This window comes from Coffea eugenioides, chromosome 10, assembly GCF_003713205.1.
Source record: "Coffea eugenioides isolate CCC68of chromosome 10, Ceug_1.0, whole genome shotgun sequence".
Lineage (NCBI taxonomy): Eukaryota > Viridiplantae > Streptophyta > Magnoliopsida > Gentianales > Rubiaceae > Coffea > Coffea eugenioides.
The window spans coordinates 32,900,714-32,928,080 of NC_040044.1; the positions used below are offsets into that span (position 1 = coordinate 32,900,714).

Here is a 27,367-nt window from a genome sequence, read left to right on the forward strand (position 1 = left end):
AATAGAATGGTAGTTGTACGTTTAGAATGTGAACAAATTTAAGAGAATATTAGTTATATTTCTTTAAAATGAATTAGTAATCGACAGCATAAACCACTAGTTTAATATATAATTAAATTGTGTTAGAATGGTAGAGGATTAGAAATGAATGATTAGAGAAATTTTAATAATGTACAATTTTGATCTAGAGAGTAGTGGGTTATTCAAATTCGATATGGGATTTGTTTCTAATAATTTTACAATTACATGTACAATAAAAAAAATGCAAAAAAAAAGTGATCAATGTATATTAATACCATTTATTAAATCCTAAAATTTTTAATGCAAGTGGCATGCAAAGTTTCAAATTGGGACGTTACACTTACCTTTCAAAGACACAGGTAGCGTATTCCAACAACTATTCGTATCTCTCTTTAGTCAACATCAATCAAAAGGTCTTTTTCTTTTAATACGAGAATGGTTCCAATTGATACAGTTGTGTCGCAAAAATGAGAGATTTTTTGCGACGCTGGAAAAGAACAGTTATCAACTATGAAATGTCGTCTCAGAAACAAGAATGATTAGAAATATCGTCTGAGAATGGGTCCAACTCCAACCAGCATCGCTATAGTAGTAAATATTTGTCCGGCTAAAGCCTTCTCCATCCATGAAAAGTGATTTGGCCATTTCTAGTTTAAATTAGTGCAATTTGGGATCCCTGTTGGAGTCAATAGAAATGATTGCACTTTGGGCGATTTCAAATCCAAACCAACCTTTCCAAGAGCAAGTTTATGCCTTCATTAGTGGAGGGGCCAAAAAAACTGAAAGTAGTTCTTTGTCCAATATTCACACTCTTTTCTTAATTGATGGAATAATATAGATTTAAGTTTAGAGGGATTTAATCTTGTTGGCCCTTTTTTTTGTGGGGCCGGGGGGTGGGAGATGGAAGGAATAAGGTTTTAAAGTTTCAAAGAATATTGTGAGCTCTTTTATTAAGTCAATTGTGCAAAACTCAAACCAAAAATTGTTTATGATTTGAAAAAAGCTATATTTTTTTCCTTTCTTTCAAGAAGAATCAATAATAGTTCTCCATTTACCCCTCTGAAGAGAGTCATAACTTAATTAGAATCTTTGGAAGGGGAGGAGGAAGGGGGTGGGGAGAATGCGTTGGATAATACAGAAGAGGGAGAGCGAATGAGATATACTTGGATCGAAACCTCTCACTTATACTAACAAAGATTTAATTAGAAAATGAAATAGACATCTAGACGTGATAACCCCTTGACAACTCCGGTGAAATGTCCCCATGTTATTTGATTGCAGGTTGTTCATGTCTAAAGCTAAACTTACGTCTAAAGTGTTTCTAAGATTCTATTTCTGTCAACAGTAGTGCCAACATAGCAATTTTGTAGTAATAATTAAGTCAAGATGGAAGATTCTATCACCACTGAAACCTCAAATCTTTGGGTCACTAATTCATAAGCCATAAGTTGGGATTCCACGTCTACTAAAATAACAAATTTCTAGTAATAATTAAGTCAAGATCGACTATCTATTTCCATCAAAGCTGCAAATCTTTGGAGACACTAATTTATAGGTTGTAAAATTAGCTCAGTGCTTGAGCCTTGTAGAATAATTCATATGTTTAGATCTTATCTAGTTAGCCATGAAGGTTGTTATGTAGACACTCAGAAACTAAAAAACAAAAGCCTTTGAAGGACTTTGTTTTGTTTTTCTTAATTCTTGCCCAATTGTATTAGGAATGGCAACGGGCCCGCCCCGCTGTCCACTAATTTCCCTGTCCCGCCCCTCGTCCTTGCTCCTCCCGCCCCATCCCCGCAGGGCACCTACGAAACTAATAAAAATTTATCATATAATTTCATTACGGTTAAATTTTAGCAAATAATCAAGTATTAAAATATCAATATATCATCAAGTTATTATTCATTGTAATTTTACAATTGAAATTCATAAGAACAATCAAATAAAAGTTATTTAAATGCAATCCAACATGATGAAACAAATACAATTAAAGTAGTCAAGTTTTCACTTTTGACACAAATATAATCACTAAGGCTTTATTGTGTTTTTTTTTTTGACAAAAGAGTATTATTGTGTTAAGTGTAATTAGCAATTTAGTATAAAATATATTAGTAAATTTAGCATAACTAATTAATAATTTCTATTAGTAGACGTGTATAATTATTAGTATAATTGATAGGATCAATTATATTACATATACTAATATATATTATATAATACTTATAACTAATAATATCATTATTATAAGTTTGTAACTAAGTAAATTAAATATTATATATATAATTATATACATAGATTTATTTTTTTAATTTTTTTAACTGGTGGCGAGACAGAGGATGGGGCGACTCCCCCGCCCAGTTTCTAAACAGGGGAAAAAAAATTTCCCGCCCCATTAGCCCCGCGAGTACCCGCTTCAATTGCCATCCCTAATTTGTATTCCCTTACAAAACATTAGAGGAGTTCCAGCTCCACATATGATTGTAACCGGCCAGCCTTATTTCACACCGTTCTATTTCTTTAATGTCTAAAATTTCTTTGATGTCAAATGAAATAATCAACAACAAATCCACCAATTAGACAGAAGAGTCCACTTCAATGTTCACCTTACCTATTAAGCAACAAATCAAAGATAAGGTCAAACATTACCAACAGAAAGGCAATACAAAGTCAAGAAACTCCTCTTCCTCGATTAACTAGAACAAAAAAAAAAAAAAAAATGCTCCACACCACACGTGTCCCATATCCAACCGATTATCTCAACATTTTAAATTGGGATAATTTGAGAAACCTCCCCGTGAGATTTCTATCAGTTTTACTTTACACTCTTGAAGTTTTAAATATATCACTTGCCTCCCCTAACTTCAAATTTTTGAAACATTCTCAATTAAATCCAAATTATAAGATTAAAATACACATTTTAGGAAAGAGAAAATAATTTCTTTCCAACAATGCCCTTTTTGTTACCTTACTTTTTTGAACTCTAATTATAATAATCTAATATTAAAAATAAGGACAAAAAATATGAACGTGCAATTTTTCTAGATGAACAAAATGTAGTAACCGCAATCATAAGTAATATACTTTTTTAAGTGCAAACAAATAATAGAAGTTTATTTAACATGTTTTCAAAATGCAAAATAATTTTTTTCTTTAGGATTTGTCTATTTGGTACTCTAAGGTCACATAGTAAGAAATAAACCCGATATGATTGTTATTATTATTATTTTTTTATAAAAGCGTAGATTTCTTTTCACAAAAGTGTTGCAATTCAGGTGTGTTAGCTATGATTTTGAAACTTCAATATTGGACCTACCTTTATTTAGTTATAAGCTTATCGTGTGCCCTTAGATTACCAAATAAGAAATATCTTTCTTTTTATTTAAAATATTTTGATTGAATTTAATAATTTTTTATGAAATGTTTAGAATCTTTAATTTTTGTTTATCTAGATGAATGGCTTCAAAATTTAGAAGAGGAAGCAAAATTAAAATTACATTTAAAAATTATTTGAGATATTTAGAAGGTAAAAAAAAAAGTTATTTTCTACATCTTTACAATATTACAAATAGTTTTACATGCTTTGTTAATTATTTATAATTTGTCTATTTTAAATTTTGTCTCTAAATTATAAATAAGATTTGGTAAAGGACATCTCAACCCAAAACTTATAAATTTTCATTAAAGAACAAATCTATGAAGTTTTCAAATATCAAGAGATTTTAAATTGATTTATCATTACAACTAAGGAATCACAACAAAAAGGTAACTTTAGAATGAAATAATTTTCTCTTTCCTAAACATAGTATTTTAGTCATATAATTTGAATTTAGATTGAGAATGTTATAAACATTTAAAATTAGGGGAGGTAAACAATATTTTTAAAATTTTAAGGGGTTAAGTGAAATTATCAGAAACCTCAGGTGAGGTTTCCTAAATTATCCCTTTTAAATTCATGTACGTCAGTTAGTTTTTGCCGTTTACTTTCACCGTCCCAATTTTCCCTGCATTTAGCATACAGCTGACGTGTCAAGTTCCCATTAGCTACCGCAGCTCACGCGGTTCAATGCGTGTTGCAAACGGATCCCAAAGTTCACAAGTGCAAGTTGATAAGCAGACACAAATTTCTTTGCCTTATAACCCCTCGTGCCTATATATACCCCTCGTGATCAATTTTTCAAGTGCCCCTGCCTCTCTTCATTTCATTTGACTTTTTCTGAAGGTTGTAGCCTCTGTTTCATCAGCTCTGCAATCATCCTTTTCCATTAGGTTCTTGGTAAGTTTTTCTGTTTATTTTCTGCTGAATTCAACAGGGCTCTAACCATTTTAGCATTTCTTCATCTGGGCCTTTCTTATTTTTGGCTAACTATATCTTGATTTGCATGTTGGCTATTTTGCAGAAAAGAATTTGCTTCTACATTCTAGTTACTATCAAGATTCAATTTTTCTGACAAGGGTCCTTGATTTTAGGTGAGCTCGTAGCTGTTCTTTCTTAAAAATTGTGACTTTTTCTTGATGTTTGAAATGTTGGCTTATACGCGGTCTATTTTATGGAGGCAATTTGTTAATTTTGTGCCTGCAATTTTGCATGTTTTGCCTTTCTGCTGAAAAACCCTGTGTGTATGTTATAGTTGTTTCAAGTTTCATTTTTCCAAGAAGGACCCTTGCTAAGGTGAGTTTTTAATGGCCATTTCTTGAAATTACGTTATTTGATGTGGATGATTTCGTCAAGAATTGTTTTTGTTGGTATTGTTGGATGACTTAATTTTGATAAAATTTTGTGGGATGTGAAGATTTTTGTTGGATTGATGGCGGTGAAGACAAATGGATTTGTTGAAGGGTGTTTGCCTGAGGAATTGTTGAAGTTGCTGTTGACTCTGGCTTCAACTTGGACAGATGTAATTGATGTGAATGCCTTTAAGGTGATTCCACTGAAGGGGGCCATGACTAATGAGGTTTACAGGGTAACTTGGCCTACAAAAAGCAAAGATAATACAAGAACTGTTTTGGTTCGTGTTTATGGTGAAGGTGTTGAACTTTTCTTCAACAGGGATGAGGAAATCAGGACTTTTGAGTGTATGTCGATCCATGGTCATGGACCTATGTTGCTCGGACAGTTTTCTGATGGAAGAGTTGAAGAGTTCATTTATGCTAAGGTTTGTTGAACTTTGTCTAGAGCTACTTTGAAGCTCATACTTTTTTTCCGAGTTTGTAAAGAATTAGAACTATGACCGGAAATTGTTACAGTTATGATAGCTAATTGAAAGATAATGTTATCTATCTGATGCAAGTCTGATTTTGTTGCTAGTTCTGCACTTTTAAAGATCTGGAAGTCCTATACACCGGTGTATTCAAACTACACTTAAATAGCATCTCTGGAGATGCTACACTTAAATAGCATCTCTGGACTGCAACCTCATCGCAATAATTATTTGTGCTGTTCTGATGAGCCCAGAAAGATAGATTAGTTTTTGCTTGACTCTAATAGCTGTAGTATGTGGAGCTTTTACCAACCTGGCTCATTATTTTGGCAAAATTGACTAAATAGGAAAAGTGAATAGGTTGGCAGTGACTTAAATTTTCAGGACCTGTATGATTACTGGTTTTTGGAATTACTTTAACTAATTGAGTAACGTAAAGCAGTAGACCGTAGCTTGACACCTTCGTCTTGCTAATCTTTCTTCCTTAAATGATGGTTTGCTGATCTAAGTGCTCTGCTCAATTTCTCTTGGACTTTCAGACTCTATCAGCTGCTGACCTTCGTGACCCTGAAATTTCTGCTCTCATAGCTGCCAAATTGAGAGAATTTCATAAACTTGATATGCCTGGTTCAAAGAACATTGTGCTGTGGGGCAGAATGAGGTATTACCTGACTACTTAAAATTGAATATAGGGCTTTAGAAAAAGAAGTTCCTCTATTACTGATATTTCTTGTTCCTCAGAAACTGGCTAAGGAAAGCCAAGAGTTTGTGTAACCTAGAACATGTGAAGGAGTTTTGGTTGGAGAAGTTAGAAAAAGAAATTAGCACACTGGAAAAGGAGCTGTCCCAGGATAACCAAGAAATCGCTTTTTGTCACAATGACCTGCAATATGGTAACATAATGATTGATGAAGAGACCAGATCAATTACATTCATCGTAAGTGTCTGCTTTGGTTGCTGCTCTATTTTACTTCTTTTTATAGCCAATCTTAGTTTTATTTTGAATTCGGACCCTGTTATTTGTAATTGGGTTTTTCTGAGTTTTTATGTGGTGCTTTGTGGGAAGTCGTCAAGGTTCTTTTCAGGGATATCAATTAAATGAAATTTTCTTTTAACTGAACGTTAGATGACTGATATCTTGCAAAGAAGTAATTACATGTATGAAGTTAAGTGCAATGAAACCATGCTAATCTTTAAGCTTCGGTATTCATCTTATGGTTGGCAAACACTTGACATCATCTGGTTTGAAGATACTTTCTGCTTTGGAGGGGTGGGGGTGTCAGGTTGGAAAGGTAGAGTTGTGCGTTTCGTAGACACTTATCATGACTTGCAAAATTAGCTCTTGCTGCTTCTTCTTACCAGAATATTTTAAGGTTTATTAAGCACAGCGGAAGTATGTGAGAATGACTGCAAACAAACTCCAGTGAGAAAGGCCTCTCCTTTATCTTATAGCTTGACTGTTTCCATTTTACAGGACTATGAGTATTCTAGTTACAATCCAATTGCCTATGACATCGCAAATCATTTCTGTGAGATGGTGGCAGATTATCATACCGACACTCCGCATATCTTGGACTACAACAAATACCCTGGTAAGTTAAGGTTAATAAGTGATGATTTCTGTAATTCTTCATTTACCGTTTCCATCATGTATGTTAGGAGCAATCTGCAAAGCATGAAGATATTTACTTTGTCATCCTTATTTTCCAAACAGGTCTGGAGGAGCGCCAAAAGTTTGTACGTGAATATCTAAGTTCTGCAGGTTAGTCTAATTTGCTCCTATCTTATTTGTTCAGTGTGACAAATGAGAACCTGGATGTTGAAACTCCTGTTATCTACCTTAATCTGCCTAAATTGTGAAATCTTGTAGAATATGAAGCAATAGCTTTTAGGTTTAGAAACTAAGAGTTGATAGAAAGCAGTAAAATTCAAAGCTTAGGCTCATGTACCTAACAGGCCAAGTTAGACACATTGGCCTGGGTTCCATAGATGATTTTTACTGCAGACAACAAAATATCAATTGTCAACTTCATAATTTCTGCAAGTAATAGAGCCCTGCCCTTACAATCTCTTGCTTACATAGCCAATTCCTTTTGAATGGATATCCAATTTCCTTCAAGCTACCTAAAAGTCAATGACCATGCAGCTCAATATACTTGTGTGGGTTATAGTGACCCACGTTTTAGGTGACAACAAAATCAATCCTAGTTTTCTCCACCTATTTATACTCATCCGGTCGTAGCATTTTGTCTAACATAATTAATAGGCTGAAAGTGACCTGTTAAATGGTTGATGTACAATTCAATGGTAAGCTTTGATTGTTTCTAGTAATAGCTTGATGAGTCTTTTTTTCAAGATAATGACAGCTTTTGACAAGTTCGTTGATGATTTTCAGGCCATGAACCTACTGATGCTGAAGTCAAGCAGCTCACCATCAACGTGGAGAAGTACACTCTTGCAAACCATTTGTTCTGGGGATTATGGGGAATCATTTCAGTAAGTATTTTGAAGGGTTTGATTTTGCTGTTTCATTTGCCTGCTTTGACGGAGAAAGATACCAAGTACATGAAAACTTTTTTTTTTTTTTTTTGGGTTTTGTGTTTGGATTTGCAGGCATATGTCAACAATATTGACTTTGATTACATGGAGTATGCAAGGCAGAGGTTTCAGCAGTACTGGCTCAAGAAACCCAAGATTTTAGATATCTCAGTAGACTCATTGTGTGAAACCAATGATTCAGCAGCAGAACTTAAAATTTAGTTTTCCTCTCCTTTCCTTTTCCTATAGTTTCAACTCTTGTATAGTTTATATGTATTTATAACTGTTGCAATATATCAATGCAACATCTCATCCGGTTGACTTTTTTGTCATGTTGGGTGAGCCCAGAGGGAACATAATTATAAGGAGCACATGGTCAAAACAAGAAGTAATCAATCAAATGGACCATTTGTTATAGTAACTTAATTAAGAGTGTCGGCACAGAAATTTATTCTCCTCCGCCCAATTAGCAAATCATCGATGCTCGTAGACATGCCAAATTGACATTTTGAATATCTTAATATGCTCTGATTGCCAAGAATGAGAACAAAGTTCTTTTGTAGAGACGACAAATGGTAAAGAAAAAGCTAAATGCAATTCTAGTATAATCATCAGTCATTATTACTTCAGATTAAAGCTCCCAGTGTCCACACTTGCTGCTTCGTTCATGACGACTGATAAGCGTGTAAATTTACTTAAATGTGCAAAATATGGATTTGGGGCAGGGACGGTCATCAGTAACGGTTAAGGGCCAAGATTTGCCCTCAAAATTTTGTGCGGCTGAGATTATACCATGTAACTCAATTTTCGCGTCAAGTGTGGGACCCACCACTATCTGTTCTGAAAATACATTCTGTAAAAAAAAAGTAAAGTTACATCGTGTGTAAATATCATCCCTCCGCAGGTCCTACAAGCCGCCAGCCTTGGTCTTGTGTCCTCCTTTCATTTATCAGTCTGCAGGGTCAATATCACATATATCCCCACCACCGACGAAGAAGACTTTTAGCTGGAATCAGCAATAAAGTCGACATCAGAATCTCTTGCGTATTTTTATTTTTTCTTCTTTTTCGAGTGGATTGATAACCTAACGAAGTAAACCAACTACTCTTGGAGTAATTAGCCAGAGAGGTTTAGAACTCTACTTGGTCAAGGGATAAAATGCACCCGTTCGGATTCTCCTTGAGTCTCTTCAGGTTCTCCCCTCCCCTTAGTATAGAATAAGTGTAGGTTTATCGTATCCCGAAAAGAAAAAAAAAAGAGATAACCTAACGAAGTAGGGGTTGGAAGGACAATAATTTAAGTTTGGTCCACCACAAGGATCAAAATATAAATTCTTTGGCGAAATTGAAGCAGGATTCAAGAGGATAGACCAGACATAGAGCGAAGATTTTCAATGATGGAGTCTATAGCAGAATGAGAACCCTTTGTAGCTGCAAACAACAGGTGTTTAGGAGCTTCAGCTCTGTCGAAGTATAATGCTCCTGGTACTAGTTTTTCTTTTGGCTGCAAAGCTAACCACACCACTGTATCTGCACCTTCCTGGCTCGTTCTAAGTTTTCCAGACATCCTGAAAACATGGTCATGGAAAGTCACTGAAAAAGAATAATTAACCAGAACAGATAGTGGATCCGTGATAATAACAATACAAGGAGTGGTGCAAAAGTCTTACGAATTCGAGAAACCGGGCAAACTGCTGGCAACTCCAGGAGTCTCTGCCCACCCAGGGTGCATTGAATAGAAAGCAATACCTTTGTCCTTGTAAATTTCAGCCCATTTTTCTGTCAGTGCAACCTGCACAAGAGAAAATACATATCATCATGCTTAAAGGAGCAGTTCTGGACTTTTTTTTTTTTTTTTTTTGTAGCTGCAATTTCTTTTTATCTTTGTGTTTCATATTAAAATAACTTTAGATGCAAGAACCGGATTTCATGATACGATGCTCTACACATTCGCTGACTTGCACATAACGCAAAATGTAGAGAGTGAGAGATAGTGTGTGCCTGTTGGGGGTGGAAGGGGGGAAGAAATTGGAATTAGGAAAAAGGGAAAAAGGAAAAAGGAACAGGTTGCACAGGAAAATAAATAATAGTTCAGGCAACTAGCCTGCCTGTAACATGATCTATTAGCCCAACACAGGGCAAGGTTGTATGCAATAAAATGATCAAAATGTAATAATAAATGTAGTAGTAGAATCAAAGCATGTGCTGGTATATTGGACATCCTAAAATGACAGAGAATGTGATCGAAAAAATCTCTCCATTATAGGGCATACAGTATTACGTGCACAGGATATCAGCGGTCACAATGAAACATAAGCAAGGAACTAATGAGATAAAATCAAGCAACATGAACCAATCACCATTGCAGTTAAATTATAATCAACTGCTTTCTAAACGTTACTAAACTTGTGAATTCCCTAGTCAGCAAAACCATAGCGACAATGACCCCAAGGTCAAAGTCTAAAACTTGCAGAAAGCAATGAAACAAATCAGTGGATTCATAATTTGGGAATCATATTTCAACAAGAAATAGATGCTATTTTTCAGAATGGAGAATAATAGGGAAGATTGCATTTCATTTGCAAAAACTATTCCGCTGTACCTGCACTCGCTTGTTCCGTGCATATTGTTCCACACCATTAAAGTTGTTATTGCTAAACTGCAAAGACAATATATCAGAACATATAGAGGTGTCAATCTTAAGGAGAGGCATTCAGAGTGGTTCCTACCTGTAGATCTTTCATCAAAGGGGCTGTGTACATTCCACCTGAGGAAACTGTAATAACACGAGCATCAGGCGCAGCTTTCTCCAGTAAGGGCAGCATCAACTCTGTCAGAGTGTATGTGCCAAGTACATTAACAGCAAAATTGAGCTCATATCTGGAGACTTAAAACAAACACCAAAATTCTCAGTTCACTGTAGTGATTGCAAGTTCTTTAAAGAAAATTGACAAACAGTATACCCTTCTGGAGTTGTCACACGCCGATTTTCAATTAAACCAGCATTATTAACCTTCAAAAAGCAAAGTTTTTGGTTAGCACGCATTCAATAGAAGAAAGGTCAGAGAGCTGAATACTACAGTCCAAGTACATAGGAACTTCATAACATCAGCAGGATTACAAAGGAGGAAAAGGAGATCAATAATTTACCAGAACATGGACAGGGACATCCTTTGAAGAAAAACTGGAAGTAAATGATTTGATTCCGCAGATGGAAGAAATATCACAGACCTGCATCAATAATGGATAAGCCGCCTATAATAATACGACACAATTTAATTCTTCATTTAGCATAAAATGCATTGCAAAAACAACTACCTCCAAATAAACATTTTTATTGCCAGTTGCCTCCTGAATTTTTGAAAGAGCAGCTTCACCCCTCTCCTTATTCCGGCATACCATATACACATTAGCCCCACTGGCCATGTATCAGACATTATTAATATTATCACCAAACCATTCCAAAAGCTTCTCAAATTTCAAGAAGAGTAACAAATGATAAAAGATAAAACAAGAACACATGGAGCCAAAATGCGCACCGTGATGCAAGACCCTCAGCAGTAGCATAACCAATGCCAGAATTTGCACCAGTGACAACACAGTTCTTGCCTTCAATTTTTGTTTGCATATCCTCTGGATTAAATTTCTTTGAATGTTCTCTGAATTCATCAAAACCGCAAAGATTTAATTATCTGCATACATGTCGCTATTACATATAATGCAAGTGCAGAATTTGAAATTTCATATGAATAATGAGATATGATTTGTTCTCCACAAACATAAGAAATAGACAAATTTACAGGTGGAGATAGACTAATCAACTGATCAGAAAGTTTAACCGTATAAAATCTCAGAAACACACATAAACTGATGCCATACAGGATAAATTCTCTCTTGACCATAGGTAGGCTCAGTTAATCTTAACTGGCGCTAAGGTTTTTCATACGTTCATTCGAGAATTGAGAAAACTACACATCAAAAACTCAGGACACTGATAAAGGTTTTTTTTTTTTCCGGTTATAACAGAAATCAGTTTATCAGTGGATAATTGGGGAATTGAAAACTTACATGAAACCAGATTTTGTGAAATTCATGTACCCAAATAAGCCAAAAGCTGTTGCTCTCCATGTCTAAAAGGTCAGTGAACAACCAGAGAGAAAACATAAAAAATCTGGATTATAAACGAATGAAATGGAATTGAAAACAAAGAACAAAAACCCAGAAAGGAAATTTTGCATACCTTGAGAAGAAACATGGTAAGACAAGAATTTGAAGATAGAAAAGTGGTCTGCAATTTCCCATGATTTGGGATGTCTAAGAAAGAAAAGGGCGTCGCTGAAAATGCTTTGTCAGCCTATCTATGGATTTATTTTCAGCCACGTAGACTTCAACAACACGGCTAACTTAAAAAATTGTAAGCCAATTGTTAATACTAAAAAAAGTTAGACATCTATATTCAATAAAGGCAGAGGAAAAGGTTTGGAATAAACATTTTATTGTTTGGATGGAGTATTATTCCAAATAATTATTTGAAATAATTACTATAGTACTTTTTGTAACGTGATATATGTGCGATAAGAAGATAGTTAGGAATACAAAAAGGTGGATTGAGAAATGTGTTTATAATGCAAGTGAAATTTTTTTTTGAAAAAATTTACTGTCCAAATCATGGTTAAGATAACTACCCATAAGCATTTTTTTAAATTTACTATTTAAGCATATTGTTTTTTAATGTAGCCACCTCTAAGTAACTACCAACATAACAATCATTTTATCAAAATAATTTAGAAAATCAAAAATTTCTTTATCACTAAAAATTTGTACATAAAATTCATTCGCTATAAATATTATGTATTTCTTTATTACACACACGTTGAATGAGTGTGCATTTATCACTAGTTTATCTAATAATACGAGTCCACGGGTTTTTTCACACGGTTGAAAATGGCATACCCATGTGCAATAGTAACGAAATTTGATTATTCACTAAAATTTCCTAGTTTATGAAAATTAAATTTTTATGTGTAAAAACTAATTTAAAATATTACATTTACATTGTCTCGACAAATTATTTACATTTCGGAGGCTAAAATATGAATTTTGTGCCTAATATTTGTTTCCTTTTTACACTAAATAACTAATTATAGTTGTTACTATGGCCATGGTCAGTTAACATCTAAATCGGTTTTTTGGTGATTCTGTAATGAATAATAATTGTTCCGTACAAATGGCACAATTAAGAGAGAAATTTTTTTTTTTTTTTTGGGCACCAAAAGGTTACAACATGTGGTGCTTGTTTGGAATTGTCAATTTTTTGCCAAAAAAAAAAAAAACCCATATGTATAAAATAATAGAAAGATAATATTCTGCTTATTCAGATTGGTCAAAAAAAAAAAAAAAAAAAATTAGCATTGCATCATATGAGAGCCCAAAGGAAAACAAGAAGATAACGTAAACACTAGAAGATGATATTGGTTAGATGCTCTCGTTGAATATTGAAGCGAGGAAAATAAAGGCACAGATATCTTGTTGAATGCTCGTTGAATCTAAACTTTCAATTTCAAACGAAGTACCACTCTTGTACGGACCGTATGCTGGTGTTGTTGTGTTCAGTACAACTGGATCCATCTGATTATTGTACATGATTAAATTTTTGGTATATATATATATATATATATAATATTAAGTGTTTTATTTCATATATATCACTTTTGTTGCTACAAGTACAATAATATAATGTAATTGTACATCAAATACTGTAACAGGTACAACAGCTAAATCGAGCGAATCACATGCAACAAATTGTTTATAATCATCAATTTACACAAAATTGTACTACTTACCAATTTATTTTGACCAATTATGTACAAACTTCCTAAATCCTTCCTAAATTTGACCAATTGTAATTCAAGAGGTGGATGATAATTTTGAAGTTTTGATAGTAGGCTCACTTTCTTTTCTTCTGTGACTGAATAGAAGAAAAAAAAAACATAGGTAAATTACAAGTTCATAATCTATCAACCAGGGCTGAGAACTAAAACCTCACTGGTTCATTTTAGAATCTGGAAATGATGTGATATGGCACAATTTTACTTTGGTCTGCAACGAAAGCAACAAAGCCAAGTAATTAGCAAAGAATGACACAAAAAAAAAAAAAAAAAAAAAAAATCCGTGCCAGTGAAAAGTTTGCCTTAGATTTTAAGTTTTAGCAGCAGCAGAATATAGCAAGTACATTCTACTCATGATTATGCTTTGCACAACAGCAACAAAAATTGCCAAAGGAAATCCAAGAGCAGACAGTCAAAATCAGGGTTTCTAGCAGAGACCAGGATTATCTCAAAACCTATTGCGTATGATTTCTCAAGAGGTATGACAATGGAGCTGCAGAATCACATCTACTTGCTAAGAAACGAAGAAAAGACTGATCTCTCTGCATAGAGGTTAATATTGACATAGAATGGGAAGACTTGAAAAGACAACAGGAATATACAGACAAACATGTGACCTCTAACTGCACAGTTAAAAGAATCAAAAGAATATGGTATATACGTAGCTTATGATAGCTGACTAGGGAGTTACATAACTCAACAACCTCTATTGCGCCTTATTCTCATCGACCCCAGTAAGAGATATCCTGCATTGGTAAATACAACCATGAGAAGGAAAACAGAAAACAATTTGCCAACGCCAGAGCGCGCATTGATGGCACGACTTGCTTATATACAGACAGACTACAGTTGCCAGAATTAGGAAAGGAAGTTTCTTGTGCAAATTGGCATATCATTCGAATAAAACTGAAGAAAAGAGCAGTTAATAGCTTTATTTGGTAATGAGTACAGCTCCAACGTACGAATCCAACGTGATGACTTTTTAAGAGGACAAACATCAGAATGATACAAAAATGGGTGAAACTAGAGAAACAAATGTGGAATAAGCCCAGACCATCATGCCTGTGAAAGAAAAAGATATATAGAGAAATATAATTATACAATCAGGTTCTTCTCTGTTACTCTCTTTACAGAGTAAAAGATTTCAATTGAGGATGCGATGCAATAAGGCATCATAGTAGAGAGATAACTGGGTCAATAATCCTGGTCATGTGTTGGGCTTACTGGAACAGAAACATGCCCACATGGGATAAATAAATACTTTACTTTCTCTTTTATTAGCTTAAGATATTTGATGGGGATAGTCAATAATAAATCATATAGGATGTGCAGCAGTACTTACCTCTCCCACATTAGTCTGCTCATTCCTCTATCAACACTCATATCTGAGATTATGGGCTCTTCTTCAATTTCTGCATCAGTGAAAGTGAGGGCACGTTGCAATTTCTTTGGAGAAAATACCTCCACTTCAACCATGTAAGAGGCAGTTACAGGCCGGTGATCTGAAAACTTAATCTCATTCCTTCTATAGCTTATTAACCTCATGCCCTTTCCAAATGAGAGTACTCGGTCACACCTGGAGAAGCCAATATAGGAAAGTCAAAGGTTGAAAAATGAATTAATCCAGAGAGGTTTGCACAATGGTTTCAGTCTACATGTTAAAGCCAGGTTAAGGATAGGAGGTCAATATATCCAAGCTAGCCTCAGAAGTATGTACTACATAGTTGTTGACCAAGGCAAGGAACTTGAAACTTACAAGCTAGTGAAGCTCGGAGCTAACTGCCGCATGATCTTTGACAATTCACACACATAAACAATGAAAACTTTAAAAAGATGAGACACTCTATGTGAGCAAGTGAAAATATGCGTGCCTACATTACTTCATAGGATAAACTTTCTTCTAACAGGTCTTTTGTTATTTAGACACATTTTTTAACAAAGAGAAGTCATACACAATGGTAAAAATAAGCATGTTGACCAAAGCTGAATTTGGCAGGAAAATGTGAATTATCTACTTATATGCTTTTTCCCCAAACAGAAATGATGTGTATCCAGCTGATTGATGTGATATCTCCCTTTTATTCTAGGTGCTATGCTATATCCACGTCTCATCCTATCATGAACATTCCTGATATATTTATTTTGACACACAATTTTCTATTAAACAAATTGATTATTGCTTCTATAATGAGACAATGATCCAGCTCTGTAACTCTTTATGAAATTCCTTCTCCCAAATTGGCAATTAAATCATTTGCAGACCAATAAAGCCAGCATGTCATGCTGTTGCAATGCATTGCAGTTGTTTTTGAGCACTTCTATGGCACTTAAAAAATGTGTTATTGAGAAAAGGATTTACTGCAGAGCACATAAAAGACCCAACTTTGGTATATCATCATCCCAAATTCATCTTTCTTTTATGTTTACCCCATGTCCATAGCCATGCTTATTAAAAGGACGAGGAGGTGAAAATTAAAAAGAAAAGAACAGGAGACAGATTAAACGGATACACAACCCTCTGCATCTTATCCTCCAAGGATACGGTGTCTAAACAGGGATAGATATTAATTTAATGAACAATTGCCTGATGATCAGCTAAACAATGTAAAACCTTTCAGTGGTGCACTGAGTGCATCTGTTATCAGAAGAGGACATATCTAACTGGAAGCAATTAATATCAATGAATTACAACCACAAACATATTCTTAGTAAAAGTAGAACCAAAGCAATTAGATAGATAGAACTTTAAGTGCATACCATGCTGGAGTACGTCTTCCTTTTGGATCATCGCCAATGTACTTTTCTGAATTGATCTCATATTTATAAGTTGGTGCAAAAGTCAGGATACCTTCTGACCATCCATCAAATGCACGACCTTTCCTCAGCTCTTTGATAAGCTGCCAAAAGATGAAGATGTAAATGGTTAAAACATATACTGACTGACAAAGTGACACAGGATTCTATTGGTGTTGCAACTGACTATCTTGTGAGTCAACCTACACCAAAAGTTATGCTATTGAACTTATTAACATTGCTCTTAAAGATAGTGATCCATTCATCTTTCACAATTTACTAATGGAAATCCCTCCTAACTCTTCTTTCCGTTCAGCCATACCAAAGTGACGCTGTAGATTTGTCAGTTTTCACCAATACCACAGACCTCAAAGCAATAGACATTATTCTTCTTTTCCTTATAGCACTAGCGATTACTACAAGAAGTGGACAATAGATGGTAAAGTAAATTACCCTAATTTCTCATTAAGACACACAAAGCACCAGCTTTAGTTAAAGTTTATGTCCCTTCTATTGAAGATATAGTATCCTAAATGTCAATGTTGTTTAAATCATAAGTAAGGTATAAGCATAATTCAAAAGGATATATATATATATATATCCATATTAATCACAGGCAAAATCATATTGTTATGCAAAGGACGGAACATCCAATAGTTCACTTATGTCATTATGCAGCATGAATTGTACAACTTTACCTGATCACTCTCTCTTAAATTGGACCAGTTCTTTTTCAAGAGTAGCTGTCTTGTTGTCTCATATGACAAGTTGATGCGGTAGTTTAGATCACCCAGCCATATGATTCTCCTGGAAGGAAACAAAAAATAGTAATAAGCTGATTTGTTTTGCGGTATTAAAAGAATGAAGAATTAAAAAGAAGCACAGAATGGGCATCAAGTAGAACATATTTGATTGCATGTGGTATTAGGTGATTTTACCGGAAAAATTGACGTGAAAGCTGCAAAAGACGTGATATCCTAGAAATATACATATTGAGCAGTAAGTAGTCTTTTCTGTTAACACATCAGTTTCTTTTCACCAGATTCATAAAACAGCACATGCATTTAATGTCCAGGTTTTACAACTCAAAAGAAAATGGAGCCATTTTAGTGCTCTACAGAAAGGGCAAGAGCAACTGAATAGTTCTTTATAGTGCATGAGCAAAATAATATGCAGCATCACCATGCAAAAACCATCTTGCAACATACATTTGTTACTTCATGTCGTATTATATTTGAAGACATTAGCTACCCAGTTTCTGCCATCCAACAGGTGCATATGAAGTTAAATTTCTTTTTCCTTTTTTTTTTCCCCCTGTTACGAACTAAAGTGAAGATATAGAGAATTAACAAGAAGAGAAAAAGTTAAAGAGAAATTCAATATTCTTGGGCCTCAAAACCACAAAGAAGAATAATATAAAGAAGAAACAAAAACACAGAGAGAAAGAAAGAAGTCTAGTAGATTTCATGAGAAAGTAAAGTAGTACAACACAAGAAAAAGTTAGAAAAAAATCATCAATAAATGCATAGCACTTACTCATGGTCATAAATGCTTTTAGGTAGGCCCATAACTGAATGTGAATTAAAATGCGTCCTGCGATGTATTTCGTACACATCAGCATTTCTTTTCACAAGATCTGCCTCTTTCTCACCTGACGTCAGGTGACTACACACGAAACAAAAGAGTGTCTGATATACAGACATGCTAACTGATATTGATCCCTGAAGGAAAAAAGTTTTAATAGAGTTTAGGATTTACATGTGATTAATTAAATGAAGGACATTAGACATATTGACCAACTAATTAGATTATTCTTAACACTCATTTGCATCCATAAGCACTCATGTATCTATTTCACATGAGGATGAAACATGATTACAAGAAAACAAAGAAAAATGAAAATGTGGATGAAGAAAGTCTGTTTGGTTCACTTCAACTACCAAGCCAAAAGTGATCCAACATGGTGTTGTTATGCCATTTGACAAGATATTACCATCAAGGTTATTACTGAGATAGTATGTTACAACCTATGTATGATACTAGCATTATCTACTGAAAGGTTTACATGAACTTGCGAAACCCCTAAAGGATTTAAACTTGCATTTTATTAGCAATTTAAACCACAATATTCAAGAGGTTCAAGTAACAAGCATGTTGGCCGCACTGAATTGAAAGTAAAGAAAACCCAAACACTGATTTTAAGTGGAGAAAAAATCTATCCCTGGAAGTCGATGTTTATTTTATATGACTTAAATTAATAACTCAGCCAAGTAGAAGATGCACAAGGTGCCCAAATCCCCATTTCCTAGGTTAAGCTTGCACCCTCACTGAGACTATAGAAGCCACGCAGCAACTAATGTAGAATAAATAACATGTATAATATCAAGAAAATCCATGCTTCTTCATTCACACATATCATCGAAACTCCCATCAAGGGAAACACTTACCTAATACTGGAAAAGGAATAAAAGAAACCAGAATAGGTCAGCTTTTCAAAATTTCGGCCAGATAATTATCGGAGCAACAAGTTGAACAGAATAATTGATATCCAAGCTTATGTTTTCCTCCCAGAAAGTTTAAATGCTTCTTTCCACACCCATCCTCCCCCAAAGATACCTTGGCCTAAGAGTGGATATTACTCCTTAGTACAGGTAAAACAAGATATATAAAACTGCAATACTACTTGATGGATGAAACTCTAGTAAGAACACTACAAAAGTATTAATCGCTTCCTGTCAAATATCATGAGCTCAAAGTCCTTACTCAAGCCAATACAAGAAGCCTCGTATTTTTCTTGACAAAGTCATTGTTGTATTAAGCATACTTTTTGGTCTACAGGGATGGCTGCATAGTGTCACTCATGACCCCTATACATTGGATCAGTCCAACAAGCATGAAACCATTGGGCTAGTGGCCCAATGGCATAAAGCCTCACACTAATTTCATCTATTCTGGTGCATTTAAGCCAAAAAATGATCCAAAAGTAAAGGGATGTAGCAAGAATGTAATCATACTCCAGTTGAAATAGTTTGCAAATGCCATGTGAAACTGAATGCCACTAATCCATCTGTACATGCAGACAGATAACATTGCATGTTTTACTATGATCAACACATTGCTAAAGCATGACATGGCAAATGAGTAGCAACAAAAATAGAGATCATCATACAATATTCTAAAATTATCACAAGGGGAATGATAAGAGAATGTGGTAGTGAATGCAGAAGAATTATTGAAAGTAAGTCAACATTTGACCAGAAGCAGACCTTGTTACCTATGTATCCCATTGCACCCACACCAACAGTCGACACACTTATGTTATGTATATGCTTTCGCAAGTTTCTCCGGACCCATATGCTAAAGAAAACTCCAACCATTTGTTTGCTTACTATCCTCACAAATGCTGGCCTTCTTTTTCTTTTTATTAAGAATTCAAGGTCAAGTTCCGCAAGCAAAGCTGCATCTGATTGTTTTCTATTTTGAATATTCATACCAGACTTCAAAGAACTATATTTTCTGTAGGATTTTGAAGCTTTGAATGACTTCATTGATTTGAAAGAATTAGGTCTCTCCAAAAGATGCTGAGACAGAAGATCAAGAGGTGCCTCTGGCCAGCAAAAACCTATTTTTTCTGTTCCACTCAGGGTTCTGAGTAATTTACGGTCGAACTGCTTATTTGGCTCTTCAGTTTCTTCACTATCTTCTGTTCTAAAGCATTTCAACCTATCCAGCTTTTTTGGAGAAGAAAACTGTGTCTCCAAATCTTGGTCAATGGCTGAGAAATCATTCTTATGGCTGTAGAAAGAAACATCTGCATTCATAGCTTCATTTTCTTCATTGACTGGTCCAACCATGTGTCCATCAAAACCACTGGTTTCATCATTTACGGGATAGATTTCCTCCTCTCCATCACTGTCAGATTCAAGAATGATTTCATCTTCTATATCTGGGGCATCTTCGGCTGGCTTAAACCTTGAAGGAGTAGGAGGATCACTGAAGCATTTAAACTTAGTCTTGGCTTGGATTTTACTAAGAGATTGGCGGATGATATCTTCCCACTTTGAAACAGGTCGGCTGTCTTCAGCACCAAAGATATTTCCAGCGTTTAGTGGTATAATCTCCTGAAATCTGGGGAAGGAAAGGTTGTATAGTTATCTGATTCACAGAGTAATGTAATTCCATGATAATTACTGAAGCTCTAGCAGCAAGCAACCAATGAACATGACACATAAATTGAGATCACGCGGATCCAGGGAGAGGCATTGAAAGGACAAATCCATCGATAACTTACCCAATTACATAAATATCAGCAGGCTCATTGAGATCTAACCAACCGTCAAGGTCTAGGTCATCAGGAGGAACTCTTCCAGCAACATTCCATGTACCGGCACATATTCTAAACATCAAAGCCATAGGGAGAAAAATTGCATGAGTATTTAGTGAATTATTCTAAGATCAGCTTATCCATTTGAGAAGATAATTCAGCACCAATGAGTTTATTTGATCTTATTATGCAAGGGAACATACTTGATTTCCTTTTTATTTATATATTGTGCTCTGAATGTCTCTGACTTGCGTCGCCTTAACGTGGGAAGAGCATCTGGAGACAAATCGTATCTTAATTGTGAGCAAAGGAAAAAAATCCACAACTTTAATCGAAGATAACTGTTAGAAATTGAAAGAAAATAACCTAACTGATTATAAGCATTGAGTAACCTTGAACATAGAATCAATTAATTTTCCTTCCTTTTTTGTCCTTTTTCCATTTAACTAGAAGTTTCCTGTTTAACAGCCTTTACAGAAACAATCGCAACAAAAGCTGTTTGGATGTTACAACAGTACAATCCAGCAACGCCAAACACAGCCGTTCGAAGAAAACAGTAAATGCCAAGACTTCATATTGGGTGTAATCTACAGAATTTGTGGATTCATTAGCCTGTACAATCCCCTAGAGCAATTTAAACTGGGCTACCAATTGTATTTACATTTACCATCAAATTCATCACACATGAAGATGACAAACGATCTATTGTACTCTGACAACTGTGATTCGGTCATTTTTTCTTTTCCTGAATTCTTCTCATAACATCAAAACAAGTCTCCTGGTCAGTATTATCACCCAATACTCCCCAACAAAGTACATTTCTTCTTTGTACCAAAAAAATTTTTTTTGAAAAGCTTCAAGGAGTTCCTACTGCACAGTATAGAATATTTCAAGTAACTAACTGTTACCTTAAGAAGCTTCTCCAGAAGTTCAGAAACAGACTTCATATACGCTAATTATATCCCTAATCTACGTAAAGGCGTCAATATAACTTTTCTGGTATCCTATCACACGATCAACAAATTTAATACCAAATCACATGCATAAAGATGTCAAGAGTACACTAAGTCCAGCTCAAGACCTTTCTCAAAGCAGCATTAGAGTCATCAGAAGCTCAAAAGGGCAACATTCACGTTACCAGAAGCTCAAAGGGAACGATGCATAAAAGTTCATCAAAGCTGAAAAGTCAAAATCTGAACTTTGGACTACTATTGCCAGCAACTTAGAATATTACCATTAGCATCAAGCTGAACTTGTCCACCTCTATCATCCTTAAACCTTGATTCCCTCCTCGGCCAGTCACAGAATTCTACAACAACATTATTTAAAGAAAAATAATTATAAGGCCATGACCCCACCAAAAAACAAAAAGAACCCACACATATGAAAATCATAATTTGGAGCAATTCAGCAAATGGGAAAACAATGGAAAAAAAAAAAACACTAACCATCGTCTGAGACGTCGGAGCCGGAATCAGACTCGGTATCGGCGCTGTAATCGGACTCTTTAGTCGGAATGTTGAGCCATTTTCGCATCACAACTCGACCCCAGAAAAGCTGCAGGCAGGTGCAACCGAAACACAATATTTCAGCCCAACTTCTCTGCAAATCTTCTTCTCAAGTCAAAAAAAAAAAGAAGAAAAAATCAAGAAAAATAAACACGCACACACACAGTAAAGTACCTGTTGCTGACGACGGGTTGAACTCTGCCTCATTTTGAAGAATTGAATGAAGAACTTAAAAAAAGCTATGGAATGAAAAAAAAACAAAAAAAAAGGGTAAAATTGAGGTAAAAATGTTAGCAAGAACCAAGGAAAAGAATGAGGGAAGAGTTATGGGATGGCGGGTAGATTAACTAAAGTAACTAACGCCTAACCCTTTTTTTTTTTTTTTTTTTTTAAATACGAACGGGACGGTGCGAAAGTTTGACTATTCAAATTTCTTCAATTTTTGGGTTAATTATTGATGGCAGTGGATTAGATTAGGGGTAATAAATTTTGATTAAAATGGTGAGGTGGAGATTAATTATGACACGGAGGGAAAATTTGATTTAGGGCAGGAATCATGTGAAATGTGGCCATAAAGTAATTAATGCATATGTCATGTGTATACAATAATAGAAATACAAAAATTTGAAATTTTTTTCTTTCTTTCTTTTTTTTTTTTAAAAAAAATTTGGTGGTGTATTATGTGGAAGGACTGAACTAGCTGAGTTTTAGAAAATTATCATGCTTTCCCTTTTAAAATTTTGAAAATTTTAAAAAGTTCTCATGTATTTTATATTATTTGCGCCCCCTCCCTAAAAATTTAGAAAATTTTATGTTGCTTCAAAAATTCATATGTACATGCATTTTGCCCCCTTAAATTAAAATTTCTAGTTCTATAAGTACTGATGAAACAATTGTATGCCTTTTTCTAATCCTCAATCAACTGAAAGCATACGGATCCTCTGGGTCACTATCCGATGCCAATCTCACTTGTCAAGTAAATGTAGAAGAAATTTATATAAACAACTGAGTTGAGACTGAAAAAGTGACACTAATCCCATGCGCAAACATCAATGTGTGTACTAGAAAGATGTCATAAATCACTAGCATGTTTATATGCTTTCCATTTTTTCTATTTTTTTGTCAATATATGTATAATTACGAGGAATCTCGATTTTTATTTCTTTAAGGTGAAGGCAATTAATCCTCCAAGTTATCAAAAACAAAAAAAAAAAAAGAATATCCAGACAAAATCCATTAAGCAAGCATGTTTGGACCATTAAAAATGGTCCAAAGTAGCGGTGAAAGACACAAAGCTGAAAATGATCATCTTTTGTTTTTTTAATCTTTATTTCAATTCAACTTTCAATATATGTAGAAAATGGATTATAGTAGAAAAAAAAAAGTGCCAGAAATGCAAGTGAAAACTTGAAAAGAAACCACTTTTGGTTGAGACAACGAAACTGGGGCTTCTCCAACTATAACACTGCAAAGTGTAATGGTCCAGAACTTAAACTACAATAATGTAAAATCGCAGATAATGATGGGGGGTTCCACTTCCTAATAAAAAGCCAAAACCAACCAACTGGTGACGAAACAGACATACTATCTCCATTTTTCTACACCCTTTTTTTTCTTTTTAATTTTTTGGGGTTAAATTCTTCGAAATTAAAAGAAGAAGAAGAAGAAGAAAAAAAAGAAGAGTTTTGGTCAATTTGCACTTCTGTTTTCTTGTATTTTTTGTTGTGCTGAGACCCCATTACAATGACTTTTCATAAATAGGTTATGAAAAAAAAAAGATTCTGAGAGTGGGTCTATATATATATATAATTCAGCAGCTTGACTCGGTCAAAGTCATTATAAATTAATTTCAAAGGAATACATAGATTCCTCTTCTAACATGAGGATTTAATTTTATATCATGTTAACTCGTTTACTTCTCTTGAATCACTCGAAGAAATTAAATGCCTCTTACTTATAAAAAATCAATAAAAAATTGAAGAAATTAAATAATTACTAGGCAAATTTTGCAGGAAAAAAATGCGGATGTTCTCACTTTTAAGCAGTTGTAAATGGTGTAAACTCATAGCCAGTGTGTAAAAGTTCAATGCAACATGAGGAATGATACTTTTGATTTTTTTTTTCTTTTTGGGTGGGAGAAAAGAGTTGGTTTTGTGAATGGACTTGCACTTGAATATAAAAATTTAATGCCTAAACAGATGGTAGAAATATGCATATGGCAATTGGCTATAATTTAATTCCACTGAAGAATATCTCCACTCCGTCAAGTGATCTACTAATAATGGTGTCATGCTGGAATATTCAACACAATACGGTTAGGCGGTATGGCCGCAAACTGCGCTATTTCTGGATTTTCTGTAGGAAAAATATACTGTAATGATTTGATATATGTGAGATAAAAAAGTGTTTAAAAAATCTAGTTACGAAAAATGTCAAAAAAAATTTTGTGATAAACTTCAATCCTAACCAGACCTAAACCATCTGACCAGGAAAATTGCCCCCTTTACCTTTTTACTGTGTTACTCATGGTCAAAATATTACAATAAAGGTTATGTCAAAGTCTACAGATCTTGGTTTACAGATTCACTAATAAGAAGAGGATAGTTATGACACCGTGAAGTCAAGAATTTATGAAAGAGTAACCCTTGTTTTCCACCAGACATGGAGGTTATTTATGAGCAAAACTTTGTGTTAGTCTAGTTAGAGGAAGAATAAATTGCCTTTTATTTGAGTTTCAGTATAAATTGATGCTTGTGAATTCGGAACAACAAGGTGGTGGTGTTCATCACCTTTGCTCCACCATACATGCGAATTCATTAATAAAATTGTAGGATTAAAAATGTGCAAAAAATTGAAATGTCTAGTTCAACACGAAAATAAAAATAAAAGTAATAGAAAACACACACACATACATACATACATACACACATACACACAAGCATGAAAGGAATTACCCCTTTATCTCTTTTAATTAGCTAACGATTCAAGATTTTGCTTTCAAACATGAAAGGAATTAATTTTTAAACACGGTCAATATAGAGATTTTATTTACACAAGTTGGATGCCATTAGAAGGATTGATCATTGAAGGAACACAAGAAGGGCCCAAAGGTCTACATGAATAATCTGATGTACCTTTTACTGTGTGAACTGCTGACAACTGGAAGCGGATTCTTTTGGGAAAATTTCAGAAACCTCTCTCGAGGTTTCTGACATTTTCATTTGACACCCCAAAACTTTAAAATATCTCACTTAGCTTTCCTACTTTAAACCCTTTTGTAACATTTGAAACCCATTTGAAAATGTAGTATCAAAAAGCTCATTTTGAGAGACAGAATATATGTATATATGAATGTATGTGTGAATATATATATATGTTATTTTTGCACAAAGTTTATTTTTGTTGATCACTGAATATTGAAGCTTATATACACAAGGAATGTACAGATTCCAACTACATACTACTAAACACTATTGAATGCGCAGGCAATCATAGATTAAAACACACGAAATCAAGAAACATTTAATCATGACAAATGACTTCATATATTGTTGTTGTCGTTTATTAGTTCTCCTTCCATTGTCTTTAACTCTTAACCTATATCAGGGGGACAAGTAACCTAATTACTATAGCCAACTGGGGTCAGAAGAACTCACCAATAAGATAACTTCAAATGAGTGAAAAGCTTGCCTTCTTAATTTGGTCAAAATTTCTTGGACAAATCTTCAAACCAACGTATGGTGATTCAATTACCCTATTTGCTCACAGGAAGTTGTCCTGAGGGAGCAAAATTGTCAGAACTGTATAAACACCTTATTTTATTCAAGCCATCTTATCCTTTCCTATAGTAGAAGGTGATGAATCCAGAAGCTCTCTCTCGGAAGTCGATAGTGTTAAAAGAATTAGCACTGCCAATCGGGATTAGGAAAAGTGAAAGGCAATCTGGATCAAGAAAAGGGTTTAAACAATGAAAAAACCTTGTCAAAAAGACAACCAGAAACGTCTACTGTGTGGGGACTGCGTGTACACAGTCAGATAAAAGCTAGCAAAGATTCAACAAGGAATCTGATCAGAAGGAAGTATTAAACAAAATGGCTGCATAAAGTGCTAAAAGCCTAAAATCAGTATCTTTACTTATATATTCAGTATATTGGTCCAGATGTAATGTAAAAGACACAACTTACCTTTCGAACTCTAGGAACTAAAGTGGAAGGTTTGAACTCTAGCGACCTCTGCAATTAGATGCTTGGACTTCTGCTTCAATGGCGGCTGATTCTTGATGCTGGGAAACTGAAGAAGGAAGGCAGCTTTGTATGCATAAAATAGTCAAACGAGCTTTCAATGCAGGAGACTCCACATGCACGTTATTTATAGATCATCTATATCCAACCACGCTAAGCCACGCGTATTCATGGTTTAGATTTTCAATCAGTTTTTTCAGGGATTTGCTAAACCTACCATGTGGCTACAATGTTCTTGTGCAATAACCTAAGTGGTGCCCTTTTTTTTTGTTCATTTGCGGTGAAATATCTTTCTTTTCTTTGCTTTTATCTTTTTTCATGATAATATTGTCACTTTTTAACAATTCAGCTTTTGGAAAAGTAGTTGCAAACTGGCAATTAGGAAATGGGTACATGAGTTGTGGCTAACTGGCCAAGAGAACCAGTACAAGTGGATACAAGCAATTTCACTTTAAAAATAAATAAATAAATCGATCGTCCAAATTTCAGTATAGACCATAAAATTATTGGCTATAGATGATCGTTAATAGCTTGGTAATCAGCTTTTTGAGGGTGAAAATCACTTGTTATGTGTAAATCACTCGACATTTTCTTATTATTTGGGATAGTGTTTTGATAATTTTGAGGAAGCAGTTGTCGTTTTATATGATCAATCATGCAGCGAAAGACCACTTCTGCAGGCAAGAGGGAATGTTGCAATAGATCTTCTTGTCTCAATATCATGTCCATAACTGTTAATAGTGGCTGCAAGACAGGCAACCTGCGACCCTGCTTGCCCCCAAGATTGTTGAAGTAATATATTTTCCAGCAAGTCGGTGAACCTCTCAACTGCAAGACTAATAAAAATATATACAAAT

General features: G+C 34.6%; 3 protein-coding genes across 7 annotated transcripts; 1 reads left to right on the forward strand and 2 right to left on the reverse strand.

Moving 5' to 3' along the window:
• Window positions 1–4,210: 4,210 nt before the first annotated feature.
• Window positions 4,211–8,204, forward strand: LOC113749924 (probable choline kinase 2). 3 transcript variants are annotated; one of them, XM_027293801.1, is made up of 10 exons: window positions 4,211–4,294; window positions 4,419–4,488; window positions 4,650–4,690; window positions 4,812–5,174; window positions 5,759–5,880; window positions 5,961–6,156; window positions 6,694–6,811; window positions 6,934–6,981; window positions 7,615–7,715; window positions 7,833–8,204. In XM_027293801.1, exons 4-10 carry the CDS (start codon window positions 4,827–4,829, stop codon window positions 7,977–7,979), a joined length of 1,080 nt encoding a protein of 359 aa, XP_027149602.1. In that variant the 5' UTR covers window positions 4,211–4,294; window positions 4,419–4,488; window positions 4,650–4,690; window positions 4,812–4,826; the 3' UTR covers window positions 7,980–8,204. The 3 variants fall into 3 exon arrangements, with proteins under 3 accessions (XP_027149602.1, XP_027149601.1, XP_027149603.1); XM_027293800.1 differs by lacking the exon at window positions 4,650–4,690; XM_027293802.1 differs by lacking the exon at window positions 4,650–4,690 and having other exon boundaries at window positions 4,915–5,174.
• Window positions 8,205–8,908: 704 nt separating this feature from the next.
• Window positions 8,909–12,096, reverse strand: LOC113749017 (dehydrogenase/reductase SDR family member 12). The gene is made up of 10 exons (XM_027292643.1): window positions 11,997–12,096; window positions 11,825–11,886; window positions 11,296–11,415; window positions 11,075–11,174; window positions 10,907–10,987; window positions 10,720–10,769; window positions 10,486–10,636; window positions 10,359–10,415; window positions 9,427–9,548; window positions 8,909–9,324 (listed from the first exon to the last, which is right to left on the reverse strand). Exons 1-10 carry the CDS (start codon window positions 12,009–12,011, stop codon window positions 9,114–9,116), a joined length of 969 nt encoding a protein of 322 aa, XP_027148444.1. The 5' UTR covers window positions 12,012–12,096; the 3' UTR covers window positions 8,909–9,113.
• A 1,991-nt stretch (window positions 12,097–14,087) lies between these two features.
• On the reverse strand, window positions 14,088–26,551 carry LOC113748577 (type IV inositol polyphosphate 5-phosphatase 3). 3 transcript variants are annotated; one of them, XM_027292046.1, is made up of 12 exons: window positions 26,454–26,551; window positions 22,444–22,508; window positions 22,210–22,363; window positions 21,996–22,070; window positions 20,965–21,037; window positions 20,729–20,833; window positions 19,704–20,565; window positions 17,974–18,158; window positions 17,136–17,244; window positions 16,402–16,541; window positions 14,987–15,220; window positions 14,088–14,390 (listed from the first exon to the last, which is right to left on the reverse strand). In XM_027292046.1, the coding sequence occupies exons 2-12, from the start codon at window positions 22,474–22,476 to the stop codon at window positions 14,351–14,353; spliced, it is 2,010 nt and encodes a 669-aa protein (XP_027147847.1). In that variant the 5' UTR covers window positions 22,477–22,508; window positions 26,454–26,551; the 3' UTR covers window positions 14,088–14,350. The 3 variants fall into 3 exon arrangements, with proteins under 3 accessions (XP_027147847.1, XP_027147848.1, XP_027147846.1); XM_027292047.1 differs by lacking the exon at window positions 26,454–26,551 and having other exon boundaries at window positions 22,210–22,318; window positions 22,444–22,608; XM_027292045.1 differs by lacking the exon at window positions 26,454–26,551 and having other exon boundaries at window positions 22,444–22,608.
• Window positions 26,552–27,367: the final 816 nt, after the last annotated feature.